This window comes from Rhinoderma darwinii, chromosome 6 (assembly GCF_050947455.1).
Source record: "Rhinoderma darwinii isolate aRhiDar2 chromosome 6, aRhiDar2.hap1, whole genome shotgun sequence".
Classification (NCBI taxonomy): Eukaryota; Metazoa; Chordata; class Amphibia; order Anura; family Rhinodermatidae; genus Rhinoderma; species Rhinoderma darwinii.
In genome coordinates this window covers 822842-841149 of record NC_134692.1, presented here as the reverse complement: position 1 = coordinate 841149, position 18308 = coordinate 822842, and the positions used below count along the sequence as shown (strand labels likewise).

Genomic DNA, 18308 nt, shown 5'->3' with positions numbered 1-18308 from the left:
CAGCCTGTATCCAGCTATCCTCTACCAGCCTGTATCTAGCTATCCGCTACCAGCCTGTATCCAACTATCCTCTACCAGCCTGTATCCAACTATCCTCTACCAGCCTGTATCCAGTTATCCTCTACCAGCCTGTATCCAGCTATCCGCTACCAGCCTGTATCCAGCTATCCTCTACCAGCCTGTATCCAGCTATCCTCTACCAGCCTGTATCCAGCTATCCTCTACCAGCCTGTATCCAGCTATCCTCTACCAGCCTGTATCCAGCTATCCTCTACCAGTCTGTATCCAGAAATCCTCTACCAGCCTGTATCCAGCTATCCAATACCAGCCTGTATCCAGCTATCCTCTACCAGCCTGTATCCAGCCATCCGCTACCAGCCTGTATTTAGCTATCCGCTACCAGCCTGTATCCAACTATCCGCTACCAGCCTGTATCCAGCTATCCTATACCAGCCTGTATCCAGCTATCCGCTACCAGCCTGTATCCAGCTATCCTCTACCAGCCTGTATCCAGCTATCCTCTACCAGCCTGTATCCAGCTATCCTCTACCAGCCTGTATCTAGCTATCCTCTACCAGCCTGTATCTAGCTATCCTCTACCAGCCTGTATCCAGCTATCCAATACCAGCCTGTATCCAGCTTTCTGTTATCATCCAATATCTTCCTACCTATTACGATCTGTGTTGTCTTTTCCACATCCATCTACCAGTGCCTGTACTCTCGTAGTACCACACCATTGTATCCTAGTCCGCTGGGCAAGCTACTACACACACCAGGACCACCACAAGTGGTAGCGACCTGGTAGTCTCCCCGCAGGGAAGTCCAGATACCTGTACTGGGGTTAAAGGGTAAAGACCGGGGAGGCTACTTAGATATCGCCCTTAACGGAGGCCTCAAAGTCATACCGGTGGAGTAGCCCAGTGGGTTCACATCCCGCTGGTCATAACATTGATTCTATGGGACTTCCTCAAAATATTGGCAGTATAGATGGGGAATGAAGGATCCGTCCTAACGTCGTGGGCTGCGGAGCCTCGGACAGCTTATGTTCGAGAGGAGGACCGTGTCACTGATGACCAGGCCATTACCAGGACTGTCGACCACTTAGGCCTCATGCACACTTCCATCACCGTTTTATCGGCCGTTTTTGACGGATCCGTGTGTCCGTTTTTGTTTTCGTTTGTCCGTTTCCGTTCCGTGTTTCCGTTTTACATGGACGTTGTGCTTCCGTTTAAAAAACGGAAGGTAAACGTCATTTGAACTTGTCACATGTCCCAGGAAACCCCCATAGAAAGGTTACAGGAAGTTTTTGGGGCTGTTTTCTGCAGCTTTCAGAGCATAGAGCGCAGTTGGAGACGACTCTGATGACTCTGCTCGGCTTGCGTTGGTGTTTTGGGATTTTGGGAGTGAAATGTGTGCACTTACTTACATATTCTGTGACGCTGGGCACTAGTTCGCTGCTGCCATCTGTGCGCCACAAGTTCCTCCCATGCGGTGTCCTTTTTATAGCGGTCGTGGTCACATTCTGCCCGCGTCTCCCCCAGTTCTGGCTGATCATGCAGCAATGCTAGGAGTCTCTCCACATCCGTCCTCAGGAATGACTGCGCTGTAGTCTGTGAACTTTGGCTCACACAGCCGTTGCTATGGCAACGGATCCGTCAAAAACGGACGGCAGACGGAAGCCTTCCGTGTGCCGTTTTTTTTGACTGACCCATTGACTTCTATGAGCCACACGGTCACTGGCCAGAGTAGGACATGCTCTACTTGTGACGGAACCGAACAACGGATCCATTTAAATAACTGAAGTGTTCATGGGGCCACTGAGATGAATGTGTCAGGGAGCGATCAGTGACAAAAACGCATCTCACCCTGAAGGAAAAGACTGAAGTGTGCACGAGCTCCAAAACGGACAGAGTAAAATGGACGGTCATGTATGAGGAGCCCCGGGAAAGGAGCCCCCATATCCACAACTCGGGGAGGCTGCGCCGCGGCGACTTATCTCACCGTTCACTATATTACGGACCCTTGGCGCTATTAGGAAGTCCGGCGTCTTATAACTGCTTTAAGGATGACATTTATAATGAATGGGGAGATGATGGACCGCCACACGCTGACCCCACAGCGGCTCAGAGAACATTCCATGACCTCCTTGTGTGATCCCCTCCCCCTCTGCGGCTGTTATTGTGGTAGAGATGCATTGCAGGATGATGAGTGTGATTGTTCCCAGTACACGCTGTATAGAGTGTTTCTATAAATGTACACGCCTATATACAGATAATGATGGATTGTGGGTAAGTTGTGACTGCGCCGCTTATCGTCTAGAGGACGCGGTTTTCTTCTGGTATCAGACAGTTCTGCTCCTGACCTTGTTTTATTCATCTTGCAGCGGATGTGGTTGAGTTTCAGGAGACATTTAGTCACAGAGTCACCCACTCTCCAGGTTTTACTCAGAAGTCAATGTGATCGATCTGTCAAGAAGCCAGAAATATCCGATGAGGCTCTAGGTTTTTATAAGAAATGACAAGGGCAGAACAGGAACCTGTCACTACCTGGAGGTTACTGTGGTGACGGGAATCTTCCAGCTGCGCCTGTCTGTACAACTGAATGGTCACACACAAGATGGCGCCGCATTAAAGACATCACGTGATACGCAGGGCGGCCTCTAGCAAGTTATAACATTAACACTTACATTAATGGCTACCAATCAGCAGAGAGTATCGCATCATCCACTATTACTGACCGGAAAAGGCGGAGCCAGTGTCAGAACGAGGCCTGGACAGCAAAAAGAAGAACGGAGTTTCCGGGTGACTGGCAGCAAACACAGGGCGCGGTGAGACCCGAGAAGTTATTGCGACCGCTATATATCACAATGCCACATATACCGCCCCCCCCGCGTAACCCCCTCCCCTATATCCTGTGTGTATATATAACCCCCTCCCCTATATCCTGTGTCTATATATAACCCCCTCCCCTATATCCTGTGTGTGTATAGATATAACCACCTCCCCTATATCCTGTGTGTGTATATAACCCCCTCCCCTATATCCTGTGTGTATATATAACCCCCTCCCCTATATCCTGTGTGTATATATAACCCCCTCCCCTATATCCTGTGTGTATATATAACCCCCTCCCCTATATCCTGTGTATAGATATAACCACCTCCCCTATATCCTGTGTGTGTATATAACCCCCTCCCCTATATCCTGTGTATAGATATAACCCCCTCCCCTATATCCTGTGTGTGTATATGTAACCCCCTCCCCTATATCCTGTGTGTGTATATGTAACCCCCTCCCCTATATCCTGTGTATAGATATAACCCCCTCCCCTATATCCTGTGTGTGTATATAACCCCCTCCCCTATATCCTGTGTGTATATATAACCCCCTCCCCTATATCCTGTGTATAGATATAACCCCTCCCCTATATCCTGTGTGTATATATAACCCCCTCCCCTATATCCTGTGTATAGATATAACCACCTCCCCTATATCCTGTGTGTGTATATAACCCCCTCCCCTATATCCTGTGTGTATATATAACCCCCTCCCCTATATCCTGTGTATATATATAACCCCCTCCCCTATATCCTGTGTATAGATATAACCACCTCCCCTATATCCTGTGTGTGTATATAACCCCCTCCCCTATATCCTGTGTGTGTATATATAACCCCCTCCCCTATAGCCTGTGTGTATATATAACCCCCTCCCCTATATCCTGTGTATAGATATAACCCCCTCCTCTATATCCTGTGTGTATATATAACCCCCTCCCCTATATCCTGTGTATAGATATAACCCCCTCCCCTATATCCTGTGTGTGTATATAACCCCCTCCCCTATAGCCTGTGTGTATATATAACCCCCTCCCCTATAGCCTGTGTGTATATATAACCCCCTCCCCTATATCCTGTGTATAGATATAACCCCCTCCTCTATATCCTGTGTGTATATAACCCCCTCCCCTATATCCTGTGTGTATATATAACCCCCTCCCCTATATCCTGTGTATAGATATAACCCCCTCCCCTATAGCCTGTGTGTATATATAACCCCCTCCCCTATAGCCTGTCTGTATATATAACCCCCTCCCCTATATCCTGTGTGTATATATAACCCCCTCCTCTATATCCTGTGTGTATATAACCCCCTCCCCTATATCCTGTGTGTATATATAACCCCCTCCCCTATATCCTGTGTGTATATATAACCCCTCCCCTATATCCTGTGTGTATATATAACCCCCTCCCATATATCCTGTGTGTGTATATATAACCCCCTCCCCTATATCCTGTGTGTATATATAACCCCCTCCCCTATATCCTGTGTGTGTATATATAACCCCCTCCCCTATAGCCTGTGTGTATATATAACCCCCTCCCCTATAGCCTGTGTGTATATAACCCCCTCCCCTATAGCCTGTGTGTATATAACCCCCTCCCCTATATCCTGTGTGTATATATAACCCCCTCCCCTATAGCCTGTGTGTATATAACCCCCTCCCCTATAGCCTGTGTGTATATAACCCCCTCCCCTATATCCTGTGTGTATATATAACCCCCTCCCCTATAGCCTGTGTGTATATAACCCCCTCCCCTATATCCTGTGTATAGATATAACCCCCTCCCCTATAGCCTGTGTGTACATACTACCCCCTCCCCTATATCCTGTGTGTGTATATATAACCCCCTCCCCTATAGCCTGTGTGTATATATAACCCCCTCCCCTATATCCTGTGTGTATATATAACCCCCTCCCCTATAGCCTGTGTGTATATAGAACCCCCTCCCCTATATCCTGTGTGTATATAGAACCCCCTCCCCAATAGCCTGTGTGTGTATATATAACCCCCTCCCCTATATCCTGTGTGTATATAGAACTCCCTCCCCTATATCCTGTGTGTATATATAACCCCCTCCCCTATATCCTGTGTGTATATATAACCCCCTCCCCTATATCCTGTGTGTGTATATATAACCCCCTCCCCTATATCCTGTGTATATAACCCCCTCCCCTATATCCTGTGTGTGTATACATAACCCCCTCCCCTATATCCTGTGTATAGATATAACCCCCTCCCCTATATCCTGTGTGTATATAACCCCCTCCCCTATATCCTGTGTGTGTATATAACCCCCTCCCCTATATCCTGTGTATAGATATAACCCCTCCCCTATATCCTGTGTGTGTATATATAACCCCCTCCCCTATATCCTGTGTGTATATATAACCCCTCCCCTATATCCTGTGTGTATATATAACCCCCTCCCATATATCCTGTGTGTATATATAACCCCCTCCCCTATATCCTGTGTGTATATATAACCCCCTCCCCTATATCCTGTGTGTATATATAACCCCTCCCCTATATCCTGTGTGTATATATAACCCCTCCCCTATATCCTGTGTGTATATATAACCCCCTCCTCTATATCCTGTGTATAGATATAACCCCCTCCCCTATATCCTGTGTGTGTATACATAACCCCCTCCCCTATATCCTGTGTATAGATATAACCCCCTCCCCTATATCCTGTGTATAGATATAACCCCCTCCCCTATATCCTGTGTATAGATATAACCCCTCCCCTATATCCTGTGTGTGTATATATAACCCCCTCCCCTATAGCCTGTGTGTATATATAACCCCTCCCCTATATCCTGTGTGTATATATAACCCCTCCCCTATATCCTGTGTGTATATATAACCCCTCCCCTATATCCTGTGTGTATATATAACCCCCTCCTCTATATCCTGTGTATAGATATAACCCCCTCCCCTATATCCTGTGTGTGTATACATAACCCCCTCCCCTATATCCTGTGTATAGATATAACCCCCTCCCCTATATCCTGTGTGTATATAACCCCCTCCCCTATATCCTGTGTGTGTATATATAACCCCCTCCCCTATATCCTGTGTATAGATATAACCCCTCCCCTATATCCTGTGTGTGTATATATAACCCCCTCCCCTATAGCCTGTGTGTATATATAACCCCTCCCCTATATCCTGTGTGTATATATAACCCCCTCCCCTATATCCTGTGTGTATATATAACCCCTCCCCTATATCCTGTGTGTATATATAACCCCTCCCCTATATCCTGTGTGTATATATAACCCCCTCCTCTATATCCTGTGTATAGATATAACCCCCTCCCCTATATCCTGTGTGTGTATGTATAACCCCCTCCCCTATATCTTGTGTGTATATATAACCCCTCCCCTATATCCTGTGTGTGTATATAACCCCCCTCCTCTATATCCTGTGTGTATATAACCCCCTCCCCTATATCCTGTGTGTGTATATAACCCCCTCCCCTATATCCTGTGTGTATATATAACCCCCTCCCCTATATCCTGTGTGTATATATAACCCCCCTCCCCTATATCCTGTGTGTATATATAACCCCTCCCCTATATCCTGTGTGTGTATATAACCCCCTCCCCTATATCCTGTGTGTATATATAACCCCCTCCCCTATATCCTGTGTATAGATATAACCCCCTCCCCTATATCCTGTGTGTATATATAACCCCCCTCCCCTATATCCTGTGTGTATATATAACCCCCCTCCCCTATATCTTCTATGAGAGGTTGAGCTCTTTCCCTTTGTTTCTTGTAGTGAGGAGCGGTGGTCCCGGGGTCCCTGCAGGTGATGGGTGACAGACTGGATGTCCGGGGCCCCAGTCAGAGGATGAACCTGGTGCTGCGCGGCCTCCTCCTCTTCCTCATCGGTGTCTTCCTGGCTCTGGTTCTGAATCTTCTGCAGGTTCAGAGGAATGTGACGCTCTTCCCCCCGGACGTGCTGTCCAGCCTCTTCTCCTCCGCCTGGTGGGTGCCGCTCTGCTGTGGAACGGCTGCAGGTAGGATGTGGTTACCAGTCAGGGGTGTCCATGTCATGAGGGGTCACCGGGGTCACCGCTTTGCTCTGCTTCCACAGCTGCCATCGGCCTCTTGTATCCGTTTATTGACCGACACCTGGGGGAACCGCACAAGTTCAAGAGGGAGTGGTCCAGTGTCATGCGCTGTGTGGCCGTGTTCGTGGGTATCAACCACGCCAGCGCTGTATCCTTTCAGCTGTGGTGCCAGCCATTACTCGTCACCATTGCACTGCCCATAAGAGTTGTCACCCATTTTTTACCCCCTCTGAATGGTATGTCTCTGCAATGCTATAGGGCATGGCTTCCAAAACGGCGGGTCGCAACCCCCTGGGGGGTCGTGTGAAGCCTTCCAGGGGCTCGCGGGCCACTGACTGGTGTCCCGGTTTCAACTGTATCTGCGTCCTGTGTGGGGGGGCCGGTATAGGGGCATTATCCTGTGTGGGGGCCGGTATAGGGGCATCCTGTGTGGGGGGGCCGGTATAGGGGCATTATCCTGTGTGGGGGGGCCGGTATAGGGGCATTATCCTGTGTGGGGGGGCCGGTATAGGGGCATTATCCTGTGTGGGGGGCCGGTATAGGGGCATTATCCTGTGTGGGGGGGCCGGTATAGGGGCATTATCCTGTGTGGGGGGCCGGTATAGGGGCATTATCCTGTGTGGGGGCCGGTATAGGGGCATCCTGTGTGGGGGGGCCGGTATAGGGGCATTATCCTGTGTGGGGGGGCCGGTATAGGGGCATTATCCTGTGTGGGGGGGCCGGTATAGGGGCATTATCCTGTGTGGGGGGCCGGTATAGGGGCATTATCCTGTGTGGGGGGGCCGGTATAGGGGCATTATCCTGTGTGGGGGCCGGTATAGGGGCATCCTGTGTGGGGGGGCCGGTATAGGGGCATTATCCTGTGTGGGGGGCCGGTATAGGGGCATTATCCTGTGTGGGGGGGCCGGTATAGGGGCATTATCCTGTGTGGGGGGGCAGGTATAGGGGCATTATCCTGTGTGGGGGGGCAGGTATAGGGGCATTATCCTGTGTGGGGGGGCCGGTATAGGGGCATTATCCTGTGTGGGGGGGCCGGTATAGGGGCATTATCCTGTGTGGGGGGCCGGTATAGGGGCATTATCCTGTGTGGGGGGCCGGTATAGGGGCATTATCCTGTGTGGGGGGGCCGGTATAGGGGCATTATCCTGTGTGGGGGGGGCAGGTATAGGGGCATTATCCTGTGTGGGGGGGCCGGTATAGGGGCATTATCCTGTGTGTGGGGGCCGGTATAGGGGCATTATCCTGTGTGGGGGGGCCGGTATAGGGGCATTATCCTGTGTGGGGGGGCCGGTATAGGGGCATTATCCTGTGTGGGGGGGCCGGTATAGGGGCATTATCCTGTGTGGGGGGGCCGGTATAGGGGCATTATCCTGTGTGGGGGGGCCGGTATAGGGGCATTATCCTGTGTGGGGGGGCCGGTATAGGGGCATTATCCTGTGTGGGGGGGCAGGTATAGGGGCATTATCCTGTGTGGGGGGGCAGGTATAGGGGCATTATTCTGTGTGGGGGGGCAGGTATAGGGGCATTATCCTGTGTGTGGGGGCCGGTATAGGGGCATTATCCTGTGTGGGGGGCCGGTATAGGGGCATTATCCTGTGTGGGGGCCGCTGATGTCGGGGGTTTGGAGCCTCTTCCTGTGTCAGTCTTCCCTGGACCTCTGGCATTGTATTCGTGGGGCAGACCATGTGACTGTGGGCGTGTCTTCTTTGACCCCGCCCCTCATCAGAAGGTGGACTTCGCCAATAACCTGCAGCTGTCGCTGACGCTCGCCGCCTTGTCTGTCGGGCTGTGGTGGACATTTGACCGTTCCCGGAGCGGCCTGGGCCTGGGGATCGGCATTGCCTTCTTTGCCACGCTGGTGTCTCAGCTGCTGGTGTATAATGGCGTGTACCAGTAAGTGTGGCTGCCGCCCGTGGTCTGTGCGCTGTCGGGCTCGCCTGACGCCGTCTTGTCTCGCAGGTACACCGCCCCCGACTTCCTGTACGTGCGCTCCTGGCTGCCCTGTATATTCTTTGCCGGTGGGATCACAATGGGGAACATCGGACGTCAGCTGGAGATGGTGGGTTGTGTCCGGCACACGTCCGTCCCGTGTCTCGCCTGTCTCTTATTCTCTGTTATCTGCTGTTTCAGTACGAGAGGAAATCGCTGACGGAGAAGTCTCACCGGGAGTGAGGAGACGGCGAGCGCCGCCGCGGGGGACGATCCCCGGAGACACGGACTTACTGCAATCTGTGATTGCCCCGTCTGCAGGTTTAACCCCTTGTACTGAGGACGGTACTGGACATGAGGAGGTTGTGACCCCTGGTGTAAGATCGGAGGACGATGTGTTAATCACCCCCCCCCCCCGTCATGGCGGAGCATTCCTGGAGGAGGGTCTTGCGTATTTTCTCATTGTTTGACATGGAGCGGTATCCTGACGTATCATCCGTGGTGTCGCCGTTATCACACGGACTGAACCGCGGCCGTTTTCTGTACAGGGGATGACTCCGGAGATTATCTGTTATCAGCCAATACCCGCTCTTCTGCTAATAAAACGGCAGCCATTTGTTACCTGTCGTCCCCCTCCCGTATATTATATAACCGCCATCCGCTGCACACCGCGCCGCACTGAGCGCCATCCGCTGCACACCGCGCCGCACTGAGCGCCATCCGCTGCACACCGCGCCGCACTGAGCGCCATCCGCTGCACACCGCGCCGCACTGAGCGCCATCCGCTGCACACCGCGCCGCACTGAGCGCCATCCGCTGCACACCGCGCCGCACTGACCGCCATCCGCTGCACGCCGCACTGAGCGCCATCCGCTGCACACCGCGCCGCACTGAGCGCCATCCGCTGCACACCGCGCCGCACCGCCATCCGCTGCACGCCGCACTGAGCGCCATCCGCTGCACACCGCGCCGCACTGACCGCCATCCGCTGCACACCGCGCCGCACTGACCGCCATCCGCTGCACACCGCGCCGCACTGACCGCCATCCGCTGCACACCGCGCCGCACTGAGCGCCATCCGCTGCACACCGCTCTGCACTGAGCGCCATCCGCTGCACACCGCTCCGCACTGAGCGCCATCCGCTGCACACCGCGCCGCACTGAGCGCCATCCGCTGCACACCGCTCCGCACTGAGCGCCATCCGCTGCACACCGCGCCGCACTGACCGCCATCCGCTGCACACCGCGCCGCACTGACCGCCATCCGCTGCACACCGCGCCGCACTGAGCGCCATCCGCTGCACACCGCTCTGCACTGACCGCCATCCGCTGCACACCGCGCCGCACTGAGCGCCATCCGCTGCACACCGCTCTGCACTGACCGCCATCCGCTGCACACCGCGCCGCACTGACCGCCATCCGCTGCACACCGCGCCGCACTGAGCGCCATCCGCTGCACACCGCTCTGCACTGACCGCCATCACATTCCGCTTTATCTTTTCTACATTGGATGATAAGAGAATAAATATAAAAAGAATCACTACAACCCCTATTATCTATTAAAGGGCCAGTAACCCTCAGGAGCGGAGCAGCGGCAGATAAATGGATAGAAGACATTCCCTGTACACACAATAGAGTGGCCTATAAGGCTGGGTTCACACTACCTATTTTCAGACCTAAACGAGGCGTATTATGCCTCGTTTTACGTCTAAAAATACGGCTACAATACGTCGGCAAACATCTGCCCATTCATTTGACGTTCTGTGCCGACGACCTGTCATTTACGTGTAAAAATACAGCCTCGTCAAAGAAGTGTAGGACACTTATATACATTATATGCGGGACACTTATATACATTACATGCAGGACACTTATATACATTACATGCGGGACACTTATATACATTATATGCGGGACACTTATATACATTATATGCGGGACACTTATATACATTACATGCGGGACTCTTATATACATTATATGCGGGACACTTATATACATTATATGCGGGACACTTATATACATTACATGCAGGACACTTATATACATTACATGCGGGACACTTATATACATTATATGCGGGACACTTATATACATTATATGCGGGACACTTATATACATTATATGCGGGACACTTATATACATTACATGCGGGACACTTATATACATTATATGCGGGACACTTATATACATTATATGCGGGACACTTATATACATTACATGCGGGACTCTTATATACATTATATGCGGGACACTTATATACATTATATGCGGGACACTTATATACATTACATGCAGGACACTTATATACATTACATGCGGGACACTTATATACATTATATGCGGGACACTTATATACATTATATGCGGGACACTTATATACATTACATGCGGGACTCTTATATACATTATATGCGGGACACTTATATACATTATATGCGGGACACTTATATACATTATATGCGGGACACTTATATACATTATATGCGGGACACTTATATACATTATATGCAGGACACTTATATACATTATATGCGGGACACTTATATACATTATATGCGGGACGCTTATATACATTATATGCCGGACACTTATATACATTATATGCGGGACACTTATATACATTATATGCGGGACACTTATATACATTATATGCGGGACACTTATATACATTATATGCAGGACACTTATATACATTATATGCGGGACACTTATACACATTATATGCAGGACACTTATATACATTATATGCGGGACACTTATATACATTATATGCGGGACACTTATATACATTATATGCGGGACACTTCTATACCTTATATGCAGGACACTTATATACATTATATGCGGGACACTTATATACATTATATGCGGGACACTTATATACATTATATGCAGGACACTTATATGCATTATATGCAGGACACTTATATACATTATATGTGGGACACTTATATACATTATATGCGGGACACTTATATACATTATATGCGGGACACTTATATACATTATATGCGGGACACTTATATACATTACATGCAGGACACTTATATACATTATATGCCGGACACTTATATACATGATATGCAGGACACTTATATACATGATATGCGGGACACTTATATACATTATATGCCGGACACTTATATACATTATATGCGGGACACTTATATACATTATATGCGGGACACTTATATACATTATATGCAGGGCACTTATATACATTACATGCCGGACACTTATATACATTATATGCGGGACACTTATATACATTATATGCAGGACACTTGTATACATTATATGCGGGACACTTATATACATTATATGCGGGACACTTATATACATGATATGCGGGACACTTATATACATTATATGCAGGACACTTATATACATTATATGCCGGACACTTATATACATTATATGCGGGACACTTATATACATTATATGCGGGACACTTATATACATTATATGCGGGACACTTATATACATTATATGCGGGACACTTATATACATTATATGCAGGGCACTTATATACATTACATGCCGGACACTTATATACATTATATGCGGGACACTTATATACATTATATGCGGGACACTTATATACATTATATGCGGGACACTTATATACATTATATGCGGGACACTTATATGCATTATATGTGGGACACTTATATACATTATATGCGGGACACTTATATACATTACATGCGGGACACTTATATACATTATATGCAGGACACTTATATACATTATATGCGGGACACTTATATACGTTATATGCAGGACACTTATATACTTTATATGCGGGGCACTTATATACATTACATGCGGGACACTTATATACATTATATGCGGGACACCTATATACATTATATGCGGGACACTTATATACATTATATGCGGGACACTTATATACATTATATGCAGGACACTTATATACATTATATGCGGGACACTTATATACTTTATATGCCGGACACTTCTATACATTATATACGGGACACTTATATACATTATATACGGGACACTTATATACATTATATGCGGGACACTTATATACATTATATGCGGGACACTTATATACATTATATGCGGGACACTTATATACATTATATGCGGGACACTTATATACATTATATGCGGGACACTTCTATACATTATATGCGGGACACTTCTATACATTATATGCGGGACACTTCTATACATTATATGCGGGACACTTATATACATTATATGCGGGACACTTATATACATTATATGCGGGACACTTATATACATTATATGCAGGGACACTTCTATACATTATATGCGGGACACTTCTATACATTATATGCGGGACACTTCTATACATTATATACGGGACACTTATATACATTATATGCGGGACACTTATATACATTATATACGGGACACTTATATACATTATATGCGGGACACTTATATACATTACATGCGGGACACTTCTATACATTATATGCGGGACACTTCTATACATTACATGCGGGACACTTATATACATTATATGCGGGACACTTATATACATTGTATGCGGGACACTTATATACATTATATGCGGGACACTTATATACATTATATGCGAGACACTTATATACATTATATGCGGGACACTTATATACATTATATGCGGGACACTTCTATACATTATATGCGGGACACTTATATACATTATATACGGGACACTTATATACATTATATGCGGGACACTTATATACATTACATGCGGGACACTTATATACATTATATGCGGGACACTTATATACATTATATGCGGGACACTTATATACGTTATATGCAGGACACTTATATACTTTATATGCCGGACACTTCTATACATTATATACGGGACACTTATATACATTATATGCGGGACACTTCTATACATTATATGCGGGACACTTATATACATTATATGTGGGACACTTATATACATTATATGCGGGACACTTATATACATTATATGCGGGACACTTCTATACATTATATGCGGGACACTTCTATACATTATATGCGGGACACTTCTATACATTATATGCGGGACACTTCTATACATTATATGCGGGACACTTCTATACATTATATACGGGACACTTATATACATTATATGCGGGACACTTATATACATTATATACGGGACACTTATATACATTATATGCGGGACACTTATATACATTATATGCGGGACACTTCTATACATTACATGCGGGACACTTCTATACATTACATGCGGGACACTTATATACATTACATGCGGGACACTTATATACATTGTATGCGGGACACTTATATACATTGTATGCGGGACACTTATATACATTATATGCGGGACACTTATATACATTATATGCGGGACACTTGTATACATTGTATGCGGGACACTTATATACATTGTATGCGGGACACTTATATACATTATATGCGGGACACTTATATACATTATATGCGAGACACTTATATACATTATATGCGGGACACTTCTATACATTATATGCGGGACACTTCTATACATTATATGCGGGACACTTATATACATTACATGCGGGACACTTATATACATTACATGCGGGACACTTATATACATTACATGCGGGACACTTATATACATTATATGCGGGACACTTATATACATTATATGCGGGACACTTCTATACATTATATGCGGGACACTTCTATACATTATATGCGGGACACTTCTATACATTATATGCGGGACACTTCTATACATTATATGCGGGACACTTCTATACATTATATGCGGGACACTTCTATACATTATATGCGGGACACTTCTATACATTATATGCGGGACACTTCTATACATTATATGCGGGACACTTATATACATTATATGCGGGACACTTATATACATTATATGCGGGACACTTATATACATTACATGCGGGACACTTATATACATTACATGCGGGACACTTATATACATTATATGCGGGACACTTATATACATTATATGCGGGACACTTATATACATTATATGCGGGACACTTATATACATTATATGCGGGACACTTATATACATTACATGCGGGACACTTATATACATTATATGCGGGACACTTATATACATTATATGCGGGACACTTATATACATTATATGCGGGACACTTATATACATTATATGCGGGACGCTTATATACATTACATGCAGGACGCTTATATACATTACATGCCGGACACTTATATACATTATATGCGGGACACTTATATACATTATATGCGGGACACTTATATACATTATATGCGGGACACTTATATATATTATATGCTGGACACTTATATACATTATATGCGGGACACTTATATACATTATATGCGGGACACTTCTTTCAGACGTAATTTGAGCCGTTCTTCATTGAACTCAGTGAAGCACAGCTCAAAATTTACGGCTGTCAGAGAAGCCTCGCAAAATGTGAGGAGAAGCAATTACGTCTGAAACGAGGCAGCTGTTTTCTCCTGAAAACAGTCTGTCTTTTCAGACGTAAAAGCCTGCTACCGTGTGCACAGACCCTATAGGAGAGAGATACCGAAGGGGGAGGTCCCTGCTCTGCAGGACCTGCTGCGGCTGGAAATGAATCATTTAAATGGTCAATACCACATTTGCCCTGCAGGGGCAGCATTCCGTTTTCCCTGCAATATTAACTAATCATAAAGATAACGTCATTCTAAGACAAACCCCTATAAGGCGGATCAATCAGGAAAGTATGAGCAAATATACCATAGTGCTGACAACCAGCCCGTATATCATGTGAGAGGTTGTCACAGCCCCGCCCCCTGTTACTGACATCACTGATATATAATATAATTACATTGTGATCAGACATGAGATCCACACATCTTATATACAGTAACAGCTACTCATCTATTACTACTGATAACCAGCCTGTATATCATGTGAGAGGTTGTCACAGCCCCGCCCCCTGTTACTGACATCACTGATATATAATTACATGTGATCAGACATGAGATCCACACATCTTATATACAGTAACAGCTATTCATCTATTACTACTGACAACCAGCCTGTATACCATGTGTGAGAGGTTGTCACAGCCCCGCCCCCTGTTACTGACATCACTGATATATAATATAATTACACTGTGATCAGACATGAGATCCACACATCTTATATACAGTAACAGCTATTCATCTATTACTACTGACAACCAGCCTGTATATCATGTGTGAGAGGTTGTCACAGCCCCGCCCCCTGTTACTGACATCACTGATATATAATATAATTACACTGTGATCAGACATGAGATCCACACATCTTATATACAGTAACAGCTATTCATCTATTACTACTGACAACCAGCCTGTATATCATGTGTGAGAGGTTGTCACAGCTCCGCCCCCTGTTACTGACATCACTGATATATAATATAATTACATTGTGATCAGACATGAGATCCACACATCTTATATACAGTCACAGCTATTCATCTATTACTACTGACAACCAGCCTGTATATCATGTGTGAGAGGTTGTCACAGCCCCGCCCCCTGTTACTGACATCACTGATATATAATATAATTACATGTGATCAGACATGAGATCCACACATCTTATATACAGTAACAGCTATTCATCTATTACTACTGACAACCAGCCTGTATATCATGTGTGAGAGGTTGTCACAGCCCCGCCTCCTGTTACTGACATCACTGATATATAATATAATTACACTGTGATCAGACATGAGATCCACACATCTTATATACAGTAACAGCTATTCATCTATTACTACTGACAACCAGCCTGTATATCATGTGTGAGAGGTTGTCACAGCCCCGCCCCCTGTTACTGAAATCACTGATATATAATATAATTACACTGTGATCAGACATGAGATCCACACATCTTATATACAGTAACAGCTATTCATCTATTACTCCTGACAACCAGCCTGTATATCCTGTGTGAGAGGTTGTCACAGCCCCGCCCCTGTTACTGACATCACTGATATATAATATAATTACACTGTGATCAGACATGAGATCCACACATCTTATATACAGTCACAGCTATTCATCTATTACTACTGACAACCGGCCTGTATATCATGTGTGAGAGGTTGTCACAGCCCCGCCCCCTGTTACTGACATCACTGATATATAATATAATTACATTGTGATCAGACATGAGATCCACACACCTTATATACAGTAACAACTATTCATCTATTACTACTGACAACCAGCCTGTATATCATGTGTGAGAGGTTGTCACAGCCCCGCCCCCTGTTACTGACATCACTGATATATAATATAATTACATGTGATCAGACATGAGATCCACACATCTTATATACAGTAACAGCTATTCATCTATTACTACTGACAACCAGCCTGTATATCATGTGTGAGAGGTTGTCACAGCCCCGCCCCCTGTTACTGACATCACTGATATATAATATAATTACATTGTGATCAGACCTGAGATCCACACATCTTATATACAGTCACAGCTATTCATCTATTACTACTGACAACCAGCCTGTATACCATGTGTGAGAGGTTGTCACAGCTCCGCCCCCTGTTACTGACATACGGATATATAATATAATTACATTGTGATCAGACATGAGATCCACACATCTTATATACAGTAACAGCTATTCATCTATTACTACTGACAACCAGCCTGTATATCATGTGTGAGAGGTTGTCACAGCTCCGCCCCCTGTTACTGACATCACTGATATATAATATAATTACATGTGATCAGACATGAGATCCACACATCTTATATACAGTCACAGCTATTCATCTATTACTACTGACAACCAGCCTGTATATCATGTGTGAGAGGTTGTCACAGCCCCGCCCCCTGTTACTGACATCACTGATATATAATATAATTACACTGTGATCAGACATGAGATCCACACATCTTATATACAGTAACAGCTATTCATCTATTACTACTGACAACCAGCCTGTATATCATGTGTGAGAGGTTGTCACAGCTCCGCCCCCTGTTACTGACATCATTGATATATAATATAATTACACTGTGATCAGACATGAGATCCACACATCTTATATACAGTCACAGCTATTTATCTATTACTACTGACAACCAGCCTGTATATCATGTGAGAGAGGTTGTCACAGCCCCGCCCCGTTACTGACATCACTGATTTATAATATAATTACACTGTGATCAGACATGAGATCCACACATCTTATATACAGTAACAGCTATTCATCTATTACTACTGACAACCAGCCTGTATACCATGTGTGAGAGGTTGTCACAGCTCCGCCCCCTGTTACTGACATCACTGATATATAATATAATTACATGTGATCAGACATGAGATCCACACATCTTATATACAGTCACAGCTATTTATCTATTACTACTGACAACCAGCCTGTATATCATGTGTGAGAGGTTGTCACAGCTCC

At 45.9% G+C, this 18308-nt stretch overlaps 1 protein-coding gene across 3 annotated transcripts; it reads left to right on the top strand.

Annotated features, from left to right (window-relative positions):
• The first annotated feature begins 2717 nt into the window (after positions 1–2717).
• Positions 2718–9476, top strand: INSIG2 (insulin induced gene 2). Of its 3 annotated transcripts, none has more exons than XM_075828982.1 (6): positions 2721–2827; positions 6632–6872; positions 6950–7074; positions 8653–8819; positions 8886–8985; positions 9057–9476. In XM_075828982.1, exons 2-6 carry the CDS (start codon positions 6665–6667, stop codon positions 9096–9098), a joined length of 642 nt encoding a protein of 213 aa, XP_075685097.1. In that variant the 5' UTR covers positions 2721–2827; positions 6632–6664; the 3' UTR covers positions 9099–9476. The 3 variants fall into 3 exon arrangements, with proteins under 3 accessions (XP_075685099.1, XP_075685097.1, XP_075685098.1); XM_075828983.1 differs by lacking the exon at positions 2721–2827 and adding an exon at positions 2893–2913; XM_075828984.1 differs by lacking the exon at positions 8886–8985 and having other exon boundaries at positions 2718–2827.
• The last annotated feature ends 8832 nt before the right edge of the window (positions 9477–18308 follow it).

Excerpts from the sequence above, each read along its gene's own strand:
- INSIG2 (XM_075828982.1), top strand. The coding sequence starts at position 6,665 with ATGGGTGACAGACTGGATGTCCGGGGCCCCAGTCAGAGGATGAACCTG. Across the intron at positions 6,873-6,949 it reads CTGCTGTGGAACGGCTGCAG|CTGCCATCGGCCTCTTGTAT; the intron begins GTAGGATGTGGT and ends CTGCTTCCACAG. Across the intron at positions 8,986-9,056 it reads TCGGACGTCAGCTGGAGATG|TACGAGAGGAAATCGCTGAC; the intron begins GTGGGTTGTGTC and ends CTGCTGTTTCAG.